Here is a 15795-nt window from a genome sequence, read left to right as displayed (position 1 = left end):
AAAGGTCAATCTTCTGACTGAAACACTTTTTCATTATGCAGTCAAACAGTCTAGGACTATGAATAGGACAGGGAGTTATGGGAGAAAATTGCAAAGTGAAAGATGTTCACTTTGAATTGGAACACTGGCTCCGCTGGCACAGTGAATAAAATAGACCAGCTTGGATGTGTCCCAAATGGCCCCCCTTGCCTATACAGTGCACTTCTTTTGAGTTCTGGTCAGAAGTAGTGCACTATAAAGGGAATAGGGTGCCATTTGGAACAGAGTGTAATTCTGACTAATTTGCTGTTCTGATTGAACCTCACCGGAGGAGAGGATAATGGGGGCCTTTTAAAAACTTGACGGGAGAGAGGGATGAATAGAGAGGTTGGGCTGGAGGAGGAGAGGAGAAGAGATGATTGCAGAGCGATGGAGTGATGGAGAGAGGACAGAGGGAAAGGGTGGGTGGGAGTGAGAGGCCGGCCCCCAGGATTTCTCCTCCCCCCCCTCTCTCTCTCCCTCTGTGGCTTCCCAGAAGATGACTAATATTAGCAGTAAAACATTGCGGGCAGGTGGATCACTCTCTAGTAGAAACTCTGGCAAGCTGGTCCAGCTCTAATTGCTTGGAGCTATTATATCAGGAGATATACTTGCCCTATAAGTCATGTAATATGTTTGTTGTTGTTATTGTTGTTGTTCCTACGGTTCAGGTGTTTAAATACCAACTCAGCTTTTTCCTTCTTCTTTCTTAGAGACCTTTGAACCAAACTATACCCGGGAAAACAGCCGCAGAGAAATGTCATTCACAACATGTTGGCTCATGGAAGCAAACGTTTTCTCTCATAACTCTGGTCTTTGATTTCAGAGTAACTATACAGGCCCTCTGTGTGTTCATCTCCATGAGAATAATACATTACATTAAATAAGTGAAAAACCTCCTTGATTTGTAAGAGCGGCTTTGTGATGAGCGATAGTCCTCCTACATTGGAGTTAATGTTTCCTTCTCCCGTTGTCCCTTCTCCCCTCTTTCCCCAGAACCAGTTTGGGTACCGGGACGGTTCCGGCTCGACCCCTGAGGAGGGCCTGGCATTGGGAGGGTCCCCGGCTTGTGTCTCCTCTCCAGATCCTGCAGGCAGGCAGGGGGCAGCCCTGGACGCCCTGGAGGACCAGCGCTGCAACGGCACGCTGCTCAAGAAGAAGCCCCAGACGAGGCCCGGGGCAGAGGACAACAACGGGCAGCGCTACAGTGCCGACCCTACCGTGTTCCTGGGGCCCCGGGGGGACACGGACGAGGACGGCTACATGACCCCCATGAAGGATAAGACCTCGTCAGGTAGGTAGACCATCTGGGGCTGGCTTAGTCCTGAACTGAAAAACATGCACAATGAAGAATCTCCATTGGAATAGCTAGGCTTATCTGTGTCCGGGACACCCAAGCCTAGAGCCTAGACAGATCTAGACCTAAGAGTCAACGTCTAGACATGCCTGAAGCTAGGAGACACTGACTGGACGTCAGACAGCTTGTCATTTCAACCAGTTACTCCTATGAGGGCTCAGTGAAAAGAGCGTAGCTTTGTTTGTTCCTTTGAAGCCGGGTGGAAAAACAGAACACTTCAACAGTTCAACAACAGTTCAACAACAGTTTAACAACAGTTCAACAACAGTTCAACAACAGTTTAACAACAGTTTAACAACAGTTCAACAACAGTTTAACAACAGTTCAACAACAGTTCAACAACAGTTTAACAACAGTTTAAAAACAGTTTAACAACAGTTTAACAACAGTTCAACAACAGTTCAACAACAGTTTAACAACAGTTCAACAACAGTTTAACAACAGTTCAACAACAGTTTAACAACAGTTCAACATGGCCTAGTTTTCTGTAGCAGGGTAGTGTCTTGCTCTGTAGTGGAAGGGCCTTCACCACTTCATTCAAAACCTTCATTCACTACTATAGTCACTGTACCTCTGTCTCTGCCTTCATTCACTACTATAGTCACTGTACCTCTGTCTCTGCCTTCATTCACTACTATAGTCACTGTACCTCTGTCTCTGCCTTCATTCACTACTATAGTCACTGTACCTCTGTCTCTGTCTCCATTCACTACTATAGTCACTGTACCTCTGTCTCTGCCTTCATTCACTACTATAGTCACTGTACCTCTGTCTCTGCCTTCATTCACTACTATAGTCACTGTACTTCTGTCTCTGACCTCTCTGGACAACAGCCTGCTGTACTTCCAGTCATTTTTACCAGTATGATTCTACATTGTTCTACATCTTTAGATCCCTGTTATATTGTTCGCTGACTCTGAGCGTTGTAAACACCAGCTTTAGCTCAGATATTACTACTTCAGGCTTTGATCATCGGCTGTTTTCACTCTGTCAGTCTCATGCAACTTTGATTTGTGGAGAAGCTGGAAATAAAACTAAAACCAGAGAAACAAAACTGATGGAATGTCAGGGTCTGAAGGAGTGGAGGGGCGGAGGGGCGGTTGAGCACCAGAGTGGAGTAGGGGAATGGAGGAGTGGAGGGGTAGGGGAGTAGAGGAGTGGAGGGGTAGGGGAGTGGGGGAATGGATGGGTGGAGGAGTGGGGGGGTGGAGAGGTGGAGAGGTGGAGGAGTGGAGGGGTGGAGGAGTGTAGTGGAGGGGTAGAGGAGTGGAGTGGAGGAGTGGAGTTGACGGGTAGAGGAGTATAGTGGAGGGGTAGAGGAGTGGAGGGGTAGGGGAGTGGGGGAATGGACAGGTGGAGGAGTGGAGGAGTGGGGGGGTGGAGAGGTGGAGAGGTGGAGGAGTGGAGGGGTAGAGGAGTGGAGGAGTGTAGTGGAGGGGTAGAGGAGTGGAGTGGAGGAGTGGAGTTGACGGGTAGAGGAGTATAGTGGAGGGGTAGAGGAGTGTAGTGGAGGGGTAGAGGAGTGGAGTGGAGGAGTGGAGTTGACGGGTAGAGGAGTGTAGTGGAGGGGTAGAGGAGTGTATTGGAGGGGTAGAGGAGTGGAGTGGAGGAGTGGAGTTGACGGGTAGAGGAGTGGAGTGGAGGAGTGGAGTGGACGGGTAGAGGAGTGGAGGAGTGTAGTGGAGGGGTAGAGGAGTGGAGTGGAGGAGTGTAGTGGACGGGTAGAGGAGTGGAGTGGAGGAGTGGAGTGGACGGGTAGAGGAGTGGAGGAGTGTAGTGGAGGGGTAGAGGAGTGGAGGAATGTAGTGGAGGGGTAGAGGAGTGGAGTGGAGGAGTGGAGTGGACGGGTAGAGGAGTGGAGTGGAGGAGTGGAGTGGACGGGTAGAGGAGTGGAGGAGTGTAGTGGAGGGGTAGAGGAGTGGAGTGGAGGAGTGGAGTTGACGGGTAGAGGAGTGGAGTGGAGGAGTGTCAAATAGATAGATTCCACCCCATACTATTATAGTGCCTGGCAGGCAGCAGTGCAGAACTGGAGCTGCTGGTTCACCTCAGGCTGCTGGGAGAGGAGACTGTCAAGGAAAGGGTTGGCAAGGTGGCCTTGATGTGGATCTGCTCAGTGATCTTTGGTGAACTATCCTCTTCTCATTTTCTCTATCTTGCTCTTCTTTCTCTCTCTCTCTCTCTCTCTCTCTCTCTCTCTCTCTCTCTCTCTCTCTCTCGCTCTCTCTCTCTCTCTCTCCCACTCTCTCTCTCTCCCACTCTCTCTCTCTCTCCCTCACTCTCTCTCTCTCTCTCTTTCTCTCTAGACTATCTGAAACCGATTGAGGAGAACCCATTCGTGGCGCGGCGCAAGAACGGCGAGGTCCACGCCCTGGACAACCCGGCCTACCACAGCACACCCAACAGCCATCCCAAGGGGGGCGAAGACGAGTACATCAACGAGCCTCTCTACCTCAACACCTTCCACAACCCCGGAGACCTGGTCCTGAGAAAGAACGGTGGTCTCCCATCGCAGAGTACAGCCTCGACTATCAGTACTGGTTCCTATCCCCAACTCACCATCCAGACTGGCCTTCCTTACTACCCCGTCGTACTGACAGAGAGCTCCCCTTCTGGGCTGCAGGGAGGCTGCCATCACCCACCGCCGGGTCACCACATTCACAAGCTCCACAGTGTTGGTGTCAAACCTGGCCACTCGGTGCTATCTGGCAACTCACCACAACGGACCCACCTGGGCCTTCAGGGACACCAGTCCCACCTGATCCAGTGTGGTGGTGGGCCCTCTGCCACCCAGGTTTACCACCTTGAAAAGTCAACTGTCAAGAAAGGTCCCATCTCCATGTCGGCGCCCGAGGACCAGAGAAGTGTTATAGCAGCCTACCAGGGGCACACCACCCACCCTGGCAGTGTACTGAAGCAGGGACAGGGGCACCAGGCGGGAGGCAAACCGGCAGGCAAGAAGCTCAAGGTGACCTTTGACAATCCAGAGTACTGGCAGCACAGCCTGCCACCCAAGCCGCTGAACAGCGCTACAAACCAGGCGGGCAACAGCCTTGAGGCGGGAACCACCAATGGCAAGTTGTTCTACAAACGGAATGGCTGCATCAGGCCGGTGGTGGCCGAAAACCCAGAGTACCTATCAGAGTTCTCGTCCAATCTCAAGCCGGGCACGGTTCTTCCCCCTCCCCCGTACCGACAGAGGAACACTGTGGTATAGAAGTGAGGTCCCAACCCACCTTCCTCCAGCTCCTGGGCCAGCCAGTACCCAGCTTTCTCCGGTTCCTCTGTCCCTTCCTCAGTCCCTCAAACAGTCACGGGAGCCTCCCCAAAACCCCCTCCCCACGACATCCCACCATCCATCACCTGCGCTAACTAGCTAACTAGCTAGCGTTCTCCATAGAAGGAGCTAGCAGACCCTACTCAGAGTGCCACCAACCAACACACTACCAGGCTCCACCTCCTTATCTCCACTCTAGCCCCTAACTGGTCCTGTAACAGCAGTAAAAACTGCTCTAGGTAAAGACCAGTGCTGTTATCCTCTGTAACAACAGTAAAAACTGCTCTAGGTAAAGACCAGTGCTGTTATCCTCTGTAACAACAGTAAAAACTGCTCTAGGTAAAGACCAGTGCTGTTATCCTCTGACGCTGTATATAAGCTGGACTGGCAGCGGTGGTGGTGTTTGTGAAAGGAGCATCGAGGAACCACGCAATATGGAGGTAGTACGACCATATGTACTGTTCTCTACACAGACATGGATGGTGTCAGGACTCTCAGGACGGTACGAGGGAACCACGATGAGGAACGCAGACGGACAAGATGAAGCGTGTCGAAAAAGAGGTGTTATACCGAGCACAGTGTTTTACATGACTGTTGTTGCGACAAAATGAACTGGAGAGAGAGAGAGATGGACAGACAACCAACCACTACTGTATGTTGAAATGTTCCTCACTAAGGAGCTACAAAATGAACTGGAGAGAGAGAGAGATGGACAGACAACCAACCACTACTATATGTTGAAATGTTCCTCACTAAGGAGCTACAAAATGAACCGGAGAGAGAGAGAGATGGAAAGACAACCAACCACTACTATATGTTGAAATGTTCCTCACTAAGGAGCTACAAAATGAACTGGAGAGAGAGAGAGATGGACAGACAACCAACCACTACTGTATGTTGAAATGTTCCTCACTAAGGAGCTACAAAATGAACTGGAGAGAGAGAGAGATGGACAGACAACCAACCACTACTGTATGTTGAAATGTTCCTCACTAAGGAGCTACAAAATGAACTGGAGAGAGAGAGAGATGGACAGACAACCAACCACTACTGTATGTTGAAATGTTCCTCACTAAGGAGCTACAAAATGAACTGGAGAGAGAGAGAGATGGAAAGACAAGCAACCACTACTGTATGTTGAAATGTTCCTCACTAAGGAGCTACAAAATGAACTGGAGAGAGAGAGATGGAAAGACAACCAACCACTACTGTATGTTGAAATGTTCCTCACTAAGGAGCTACAAAATGAACTGGAGAGAGAGAGAGATGGAAAGACAACCAACCACTACTGTATGTTGAAATGTTCCTCACTAAGGAGCTACAAAATGAACTGGAGAGAGAGAGAGATGGAAAGACAACCAACCACTACTGTATGTTGAAATGTTCCTCGCAAAGGAGCTAAATATTGTAGATATTGCATCACCATCACTTCAGTGTTACTCACCTCTTACAGTATTTACGGTAACTAACTCTGTTGTGACCAAGCCTTGTACCATTTTCAACATGTTTTATTTAATGTTTGCTCTATTTAATTTTCACAATTATTTATATAATGTGTTAAAAACAACAACTACTTACCTGTATGTACAACGCAGGTCATCCATTGGATAATTTTTGGGGGTGTGGCGTTCACTGTTACGTTGTTCACTTGAACGCTCCTATCACGTCTAAACTACTGTAAACCATGTGGGTAGCTTAACTTGAAAGCTCTTATCATGTCTAAACTACTGTAAACCACGTGGGTAGCTTAACTTGAAAGCTCTTATCATGTCTAAACTACTGTAAACCATGTTGGTAGCTTAACTTGAAAGCTCTTATCAAGTCTAAACTACTGTAAACCATGTTGGTAGCTTAACTTGAAAGCTCTTATCATGTCTAAACTACTATAAACCATGTTGGTAGCTTAACTTGGAAGCTCTTATCAAGTCTAAACTACTGTAAACCATGTTGGTAGCTTAACTTGAAAGCTCTTATCAAGTCTAAACTACTGTAAACCATGTTGGTAGCTTAACTTGAAAGCTCTTATCAAGTCTAAACTACTGTAAACCATGTGGGCAGCTTAACAAATAACTCTGTAAAAGTTCCTTTATCACTGGCTTCAATGGAATGACAGGATTTTTTCTCAATAATGTCTCGAAAGAGATTCATCACTGCGAGGAAATTATGTTATGCAGATTGTGGCCTGACACAGTGACACAGAGTTTGTAGTAACAGTTTTCAATGCAAATGAGAGGATAATGAGGAGGACTCCTGTAGCATTATAACTCGCTACGGTCTGCATAATGACCAGTGGCTGAGACACAGAGAGAGGAGGTGGAGGGTGTCCTAGTGGAGGCCTGGATGAATGGATGAGCAACAGATTCCATATAGACAGATTCACATGGAGGGAGGGAGGGAGGGAGGGAGGGAGGGAGGGAGGGAGGGAGGGAGGGAGGGAGGGAGGGAGGGTGGTTTAAGTTTAACCACAGAACTAGTCCTCTATAGAGGTAGTAGTTTAACCACAGAACTAGTCCTCTAAAGAGGTAGTAGTTTAACCACAGAACTAGTCCTCTATAGAGGTAGTAGTTTAACCACAGAACTAGTCCTCTATAGAGGTAGTAGTTTAACCACAGAACTAGTCCTCTAAAGAGGTAGTAGTTTAACCACAGAACCAGTTCTGCTTCACTAAACTAAGCCCACTGACAGTCAGCTAGCCTCCTCTCTCTCTCCCCCTGACAACTCTCAGTTCACCTCTATACAGCGATAGGATTACCAACTCCTCATTCTAAATCCAAAATGTCAAGTTCCAGAGATTTGACACAGAATCTTCTTGTGTGACTTCACCACAGGTCTCTCCATTACTCCGAGACGAGGGCTGCATGAAGAAGAGTCAGTTCAGTTGTCAAATCAGCAAATAAAAATGTAATTCATGACTTAAAATTTCTGTTTATTAATTAACTCGATTCAATTGGATACTGAACTGACCCCAACCTTAATGTGAAGGGTATGACTAGTGCCAAATGGAAATGTTTTTTATGTTATTTAACTAGGCAAGTCAGTTAAGAACAAATTCTTATTTACAATGACGGCCTACTCCGACCAATCTCGGACAACACTGGGCCAATTTGCACCGCCCAATGGGACTCTCAATCATGGCCAGTTGTGATACTGCCTGGAATCCAACCAGGGTCTGTAGGGACGCTTTTAGCACTGAGATGCAGTGCCTTAGACCGCTGCGCCACTCGGGCAGGACCAGTGATTAAAAGTCATGTGTAACTGACCATTTAGAATTAATAGTGACTTAGGACAGTTGCCTGTACTAACTTGTACTAGGAACAGTTGCCTGTACTAACGTGTACTAGGAACAGTTGCCTGTACTAACGTGTACTAGGAACAGTTGCCTGTACTAACTTGTACTAGGAACAGTTGCCTGTACTAACGTGTACTAGGAACAGTTGCCTGTACTAATGTGGACTAGGAACAGTTACCTGTACTAACGTGTACTAGGAACAGTTGCCTGTACTAACGTGTACTAGGAACAGTTACCTGTACTAACGTGTACTAGGAACAGTTGCCTGTACTAACGTGTACTAGGAACAGTTGCCTGTACTAACGTGTACTAGGAACAGTTGCCTGTACTAACGTGTACTAGGAACAGTTACCTGTACTAACGTGTACTAGGAACAGTTGCCTGTACTAACGTGTACTAGGAACAGTTGCCTGTACTAACGTGTACTAGGAACAGTTACCTGTACTACTGATGCCTCATAAACACCTATGAGAATACTGCCAGACAGCTTCTGCTGCTAAGTGGAAGGTCCATGACCGCCGGTAAAACCTCCGTTTCAGAGTCATTTGGTCACACTGCTTTTATGGAGCCATGCATGTTTGTTGTTTCATTTCCTACTCGATTTGCCTTTACTTTGTCTATATTTCATCCTACAGCATAAGGAGGCGTATCCCAGCTGTCCTTGTGGCAGAGAGGAGGGAGGGTTGTTTATACATGTTTCTGCTGCACTGTGGGTGTTTGTTTTAGCCCATATGGAACACATTGATCCAACTAGCAGGAAGTGAAAAATATTTTAAAACAACGTGTTTTTTCTTAGTTGTAATAATCCAAAAACAGAATTATTTCAAAAGCATTTCACATTTACACCTACAAGGTTGAGATATGTGAAGGAAACAGAATAGAGAGAAACTTGGCGACATACTGAAGTACTGAATGAGAAGTCTTCATAATTATGTACTATTTGTCTGCTTCCTGTCTTTCTATTGCCTCTGGTTATGATGACTATTATTTTGTACTGCCTTTGGGCCCAAATAGTTCCGCAAACTGGAATTAACATTTCATTTCAATGTGAAGTATTCATGTTGTGTTTAACTTGTTTTTCCCCAAGGACTGAAATGACAGATTGTAGATTCTATGATTTTCAAAACCAGTGAAAAACCAGTCTCTCTTTTTACAGTGTTCATATTAGAAGAGCCTGTTATGACCCTGAGCCAGTCCTAATACGGTTACCATAGCCAACAGTTTGGCTCAATATTCACCGTCCGCCATTTTGTTCAAGTAGCAACGCTAGTTTTTGACGTCTCTTTATCTACCAGAAAACGACATCTGTACTTATGCCTTCTTTCTCAGTTGTCTTGAAGTTGAGGTCTTTACATGGTTGGAAAGGTTTTGGCCCCTTAGTATTAGTATACAGTATGCAGTTGGAAAGGGTTTGGCCCCTTAGTATTCTCCTATAGAGTATGTAGTTGGAAAGGGTTTGGCCCCTTAGTATTCTCCTATACAGTATGCAGTTGGAAAGGTTTTGGCCCCTTAGTATTCTCCTATACAGTATGCAGTTGGAAAGGTTTTGGCCCCTTAGTATTCTCCTATAGAGTATGTAGTTGGAAAGGGTTTGGCCCCTTAGTATTCTCCTATACAGTATGCAGTTGGAAAGGTTTTGGCCCCTTAGTATTCTCCTATAGAGTATGCAGTTGGAAAGGTTTTGGCCCCTTAGTATTCTCCTATAGAGTATGTAGTTGGAAAGGGTTTGGCCCCTTAGTATTCTCCTATAGAGTATGTAGTTGGAAAGGGTTTGGCCCCTTAGTATTCTCCTATACAGTATGCAGTTGGAAAGGGTTTGGCCCCTTAGTATTCTCCTATAGAGTATGTAGTTGGAAAGGTTTTGGCCCCTTAGTATTCTCCTATACAGTATGTAGTTGGAAAGGGTTTGGCCCCTTAGTATTCTCCTATACAGTATGTAGTTGGAAAGGTTTTGGCCCCTTAGTATTCTCCTATACAGTATGCAGTTGGAAAGGTTTTGGCCCCTTAGTATTCTCCTATAGAGTATGTAGTTGGAAAGGGTTTGGCCCCTTAGTATTCTCCTATACAGTATGCAGTTGGAAAGGTTTTGGCCCCTTAGTATTCTCCTATAGAGTATGCAGTTGGAAAGGTTTTGGCCCCTTAGTATTCTCCTATAGAGTATGTAGTTGGAAAGGGTTTGGCCCCTTAGTATTCTCCTATAGAGTATGTAGTTGGAAAGGGTTTGGCCCCTTAGTATTCTCCTATACAGTATGTAGTTGGAAAGGTTTTGGCCCCTTAGTATTCTCCTATAGAGTATGTAGTTGGAAAGGTTTTGGCCCCTTAGTATTCTCCTATACAGTATGTAGTTGGAAAGGTTTTGGCCCCTTAGTATTCTCCTATAGAGTATGTAGTTGGAAAGGTTTTGGCCCCTTAGTATTCTCCTATAGAGTATGTAGCTGGAAAGGTTTTGGCCCCTTAGTATTCTCCTATACAGTATGTAGCTGGAAAGTATTCTATGACACAATCAGCAGCACAAGTACTGTATCCTCCACCACTGCAGTAGAACTGTATTAGCTATGCCTGTTGTACCTTATACTATATCATCATGCCTGATACCTCAATGTGAGTGCTATTGCTCTTTACCCTGAGTATTTGTTAGTTCAATTAATAGTATTTTCCATTTTTGTCCCTAGGATAGATGGTTTGAGGGACAGCTTCTATTGCTGTTTGGAGTTGGAATGAAATCAGTAGCACAAATTCTGTAGTAACTTCCAGTTGTTAAGGTAAAACACACCATGGAAAGGTTTAAGTGTTTAATACCTTACACCACTGTATACAGTGCATTCACAAACATACACACTTACTGTCAAATATAGGATTCCTCTTTACTGTTCAATATAGGATTCATTTTTACTGTTTAATATAGGATTCATCTTTACTTTTCAGTATAGGATTCATCTTTACTGTTCAATATAGGATTCATCTTTACTTTTCGGTATAGGATTCATCTTTACTGTTCAATATAGGATTCATCTTTACTGTTCAATATAGGATTCAGATTCATCTTTACTGTTCAATATAGGATTCATCTTTACTTTTCGGTATAGGATTCATCTTTACTTTTCAGTATAGGATTCATCTTTACTGTTCAATATAGGATTCATCTTTACTGTTCAATATAGGATTCAGCTTTACTGTTCAATATAGGATTCAGCTTTACTGTTCAATATAGGATTCATCTTTACTGTTCAATATAGGATTCATCTTTACTGTTCAATATAGGATTCATCTTTACTTTTCAGTATAGGATTCATCTTTACTGTTCAATATAGGATTCATCTTTACTTTTCAGTATAGGATTCATCTTTACTGTTCAATATAGGATTCAGATTCATCTTTACTGTTCAATATAGGATTCATCTTTACTTTTCAGTATAGGATTCATCTTTACTGTTCAATATAGGATTCATCTTTACTGTTCAATATAGGATTCAGATTCATCTTTACTGTTCAATATAGGATTCATCTTTACTGTTCGATATAGGATTCATCTTTACTTTTCAGTATAGGATTCATCTTTACTGTTCAATATAGGATTCATCTTTACTGTTCAATATAGGATTCATCTTTACTGTTCAATATAGGATTCATCTTTACTTTTCAGTATAGGATTCATCTTTACTGTTCAATATAGGATTCATCTTTACTGTTTAGTATAGGATTCATAGTCATCCTGACTTCTACTGTTAATTTAGTCATATTTCTCATGTCCAATGTTTTGGTCTGTCACTGTTTTTTAAAACTATTTCAACATATTCAAAAATACTTATGTTTATTTTATTGTGTTGATGAAGTGTATTTAATAACATGAATGAGGGTTTTCACAGCCACAACACACGTCACCTCATTCAGTATTATCTTCGGATAATATTTCAAAACATCCTGAAAATTTGACCCAATCTTAATTGCATCTTAATGGTCGTATTAGAGAGGACTCATTCTTTCGGTGACATTTTTAGTGTTGAAATTGATATACCTATCAAACCAATGTAATTGTACAGTCATTTGGACTTTCCTCCAGATTGAACACACTATTGTCCCATGACAAAATGTGAATAGTATTTTTATAAAGCACTGAGACGAGCCGCTGAAATGTGTACATAGGAGGATGCTTTGACTTTTCACCACTTTTCTCTCTGTGTCACGTTCTTTTCTTTTTTTGTTATTTTCCCTTCTCTGTTGATCAGGTGTCAGCGTTAGATATCACATAGCTTCTGTGTGTACTGTACGTGTACTTTGGGTAGTACATTTTTATTTGAAATATAAAACACCCCTGTTGGACACTCGCCTGTGAAACTGGCTAGTTGACCTGTATGAAGCATCTCTCTGTGAGTTCTCTATTTAATATCTGTGTTGGGGTTAACAATGGTTTATATCTTTTTTTACCTCCCTCTCTCTCTCTCTCTCTCTCTCTCTCCCTCTCTCTCCCCCTCTCTCTCTCTCTCTCCCTCTCTCTCTCTCAAAATACTTCAGAGCAGTGTTGCCAACTCGACCTGACCAGATATGTTTCAGCCCATTTTCTATTTCAGTCGTGTGCTATCCAGTCCATCTATCTGCCTGTTTATCAGCCCAGTGTGCAAATGTACATTCACCCCTGAGCCAGCATGTTACATGAGTTCCATGTTCGAAGACATCAAGGTTGAATTGGAAGATGTAGAAGTTGAGATCAATATCGTGAGGCACCTCCCACTTGGCCTGTACAGTATGTGAACCAAAACGACTGAACTTATTTTGATGTAATGTTTGATTTAACTGCATGTATATTTATAAATGTCGTCAAACACTGACAGAGTCACAGTGTGTCCCTCCCTTTTTCCGGTTCAGCCTCTCTAGCTCCTATTCCCTGCCTCCCCACAGAATGTTGGCAGCACTGGCTACAACTCTCCACTGAACTTTAGACCATACCTAAAGCTTTATATCATGGAAGTACTGTTCCTCATATTTGTTACATGAATCTGTCCAAAAATATATTTTTAATTTAATATAAATAAAGATTGATTCAATATTTGAGTGGGGTATGTCTCTTTGATGGTGTTTGAGTGTTAAAAATCGTATGATATATTGGGTGTTTGGAGCAGGGTTGATAAGTCAGTTAAGCAAATGCACACATCCATTGAGCTTACATACCAAATGCACACATCCAGTGAGGTTACAAACTAAATGCACACATTCAGTGAGGTTACATACCAAATGCACACATTCAGTGAGCTTACATATCAAATGCACACATTCAGTGAGGTTACATATCAAATGCACACATTCAGTGAGGTTACATACCAAATGCACACATCCAGTGAGGTTACAAACTAAATGCACACATTCAGTGAGGTTACATACCAAATGCACACATTCAGTGAGCTTACATATCAAATGCACACATTCAGTGAGGTTACATATCAAATGCACACATTCAGTGAGGTTACATACCAAATGCACACATTCAGTGATGTTACATACCAAATTCACACATTCAGTGAGGTTACATACCAAATGCACACATTCAGTGATGTTACATACCAAATGCACACATTCAGTGAGGTTACATACCAAATGCACACATTCAGTGAGGTTACATATCAAATGCACACATTCAGTGAGGTTACATATCAAATGCACACATTCAGTGATGTTACATACCAAATGCACACATTCAGTGAGGTTACATATCAAATGCACACATTCAGTGAGGTTACATATCAAATGCACACATTCAGTGAGGTTACATATCAAATGCACACATTCAGTGAGGTTACATACCAAATGCACACATTCAGTGATGTTACATACCAAATGCACACATTCAGTGAGGTTACATATCAAATGCACACATTCAGTGAGGTTACATATCAAATGCACACATTCAGTGAGGTTACATATCAAATGCACACATTCAGTGATGTTACATACCAAATGCACACATTCAGTGAGGTTACATATCAAATGCACACATTCAGTGATGTTACATACCAAATGCACACATTCAGTGAGGTTACATATCAAATGCACACATTCAGTGAGGTTACATACCAAATGCACACATTCAGTGAGGTTACATATCAAATGCACACATTCAGTGATGTTACATACCAAATGCACACATTCAGTGAGGTTACATACCAAATGCACACATTCAGTGAGGTTACATACCAAATGCACACATTCAGTGAGGTTACATATCAAATGCACACATTCAGTGAGGTTACATATCAAATGCACACATTCAGTGAGGTTACATATCAAATGCACACATTCAGTGATGTTACATACCAAATGCACACATTCAGTGAGGTTACATATCAAATGCACACATTCAGTGAGGTTACATATCAAATGCACACATTCAGTGAGGTTACATACCAAATGCACACATTCAGTGAGGTTACATATCAAATGCACACATTCAGTGAGGTTACATATCAAATGCACACATTCAGTGATGTTACATACCAAATGCACACATTCAGTGAGGTTACATATCAAATGCACACATTCAGTGATGTTACATACCAAATGCACACATTCAGTGAGGTTACATATCAAATGCACACATTCAGTGAGGTTACATATCAAATGCACACATTCAGTGAGGTTACATATCAAATGCACACATTCAGTGATGTTACATACCAAATGCACACATTCAGTGAGGTTACATATCAAATGCACACATTCAGTGAGGTTACATACCAAATGCACACATCCAGTGAGGTTACATACCAAATGCACACATTCAGTGAGGCTACATGCTTTCTATCTTAGTGTCTTTAGATTGAGCCAGAGTAGGAGTTTGGATGGGTATGCTAACCAGTAAAGTTTTAGCACAGCAGAAACGGTGCACACGAGACCTTGGGTTTGAACCCCGGTCAGCCTTGAAGTAAGATATTGGGACTAGCATTGAAAGTGTTAAGACGTGACATTTGACTATGAAAGGACATCTCAAATTCAAAGATAAGAACTAAGTCTCACACAGATAACAAGAAGCTTCTGATGATGGACCCAAGTCACTGTAATATCTGTTTCACACAATTTTACTGGATACTAAAAGGTGTTAGAAGCTAGGTACAGCCCCATGCATGAGTCCCATGCTATAAAAGACTTCAATATTAAGGCTTTGGAAATCATCAAAGGTTTCACAATGTTCTTGCCTTTAACCCCCCCCCCCCCCCCCCACACACACATCTAATCCAAACAAAGTCATGTGTGGAGATAACATTTTTCTCTAATTACCCCTTAGTCTTTAATCCTCTGTTTACCAGAGTGCGTTATGTAAACTGGATGCAGCACATCATTTCCCATGCAGAGATGTTCTATCCGTGCTCCGCAAGGCTTTCATTTCAATCATAAATAATAGAAAAGTGTCTAAGGGCAGAATAAGAGCTTTCTGAAGTCACTCCTTTTAATACTAATAGGGCAATGGGGTGCTTGATGTAAACACTGTTTATCAAATAGGAAGTACTTTGCTGCCACTACCATATCCTGAAATGCAGCAGAATTCACTTAGCATGCAGGCCTAGAACCTAGAATCACCCCACAGAAAGGGAGAGGATGGAATATGGAAGTGATATCTAGATGTCACCTTATTTTGCTATTGCAATTTAACCAAGTACACTCTTAGAAAAAAAGGGTTCCGAAAGGGTTCTTTAGCTGTCCCCATAGAAGGAGCCTTTTTGGTTCCAGGAAGAACCCTTTTGGATTCCATGTAGAACCCTTTCCACAGAGGGTTCTACATGGAACCCAAAATGGTTCTACTCAAAATGGATCTTCAAAGAGTTCTCCTATGAGGACAGCCAAACCTTTTAGGTTCTAGATAGCACCTTT

The 15795-nt window shown here is 43.2% G+C and overlaps 2 protein-coding genes across 2 annotated transcripts in view; both read left to right on the top strand.

Annotated features, from left to right (window-relative positions):
- Positions 1-5756, top strand: part of LOC139532648 (receptor tyrosine-protein kinase erbB-4-like) — a 686205-nt gene extending 680449 nt beyond the window's left edge. Inside the window, exons 26-27 of the mRNA XM_071330551.1 lie at positions 1015-1312; positions 3679-5756. Of these exons, the coding sequence (XP_071186652.1) occupies positions 1015-1312; positions 3679-4589 (1209 nt within the window). The 3' untranslated portion in view covers positions 4590-5756. The remainder of the gene's footprint in view (positions 1-1014; positions 1313-3678) is intronic.
- Positions 5757-7100: 1344 nt separating this feature from the next.
- On the top strand, positions 7101-12987 carry LOC139532625 (uncharacterized). The gene is made up of 2 exons (XM_071330480.1): positions 7101-9303; positions 9437-12987. The coding sequence occupies exons 1-2, from the start codon at positions 9252-9254 to the stop codon at positions 10489-10491; spliced, it is 1107 nt and encodes a 368-aa protein (XP_071186581.1). The 5' UTR covers positions 7101-9251; the 3' UTR covers positions 10492-12987.
- The last annotated feature ends 2808 nt before the right edge of the window (positions 12988-15795 follow it).

The sequence above is a fragment of the Salvelinus alpinus genome, chromosome 10, assembly GCF_045679555.1.
Source record: "Salvelinus alpinus chromosome 10, SLU_Salpinus.1, whole genome shotgun sequence".
In the NCBI taxonomy this organism is placed as follows: Eukaryota; Metazoa; Chordata; class Actinopteri; order Salmoniformes; family Salmonidae; genus Salvelinus; species Salvelinus alpinus.
Note: the sequence above shows the minus strand (reverse complement) of the source record. Positions and strands in the feature narration are given on the sequence as shown.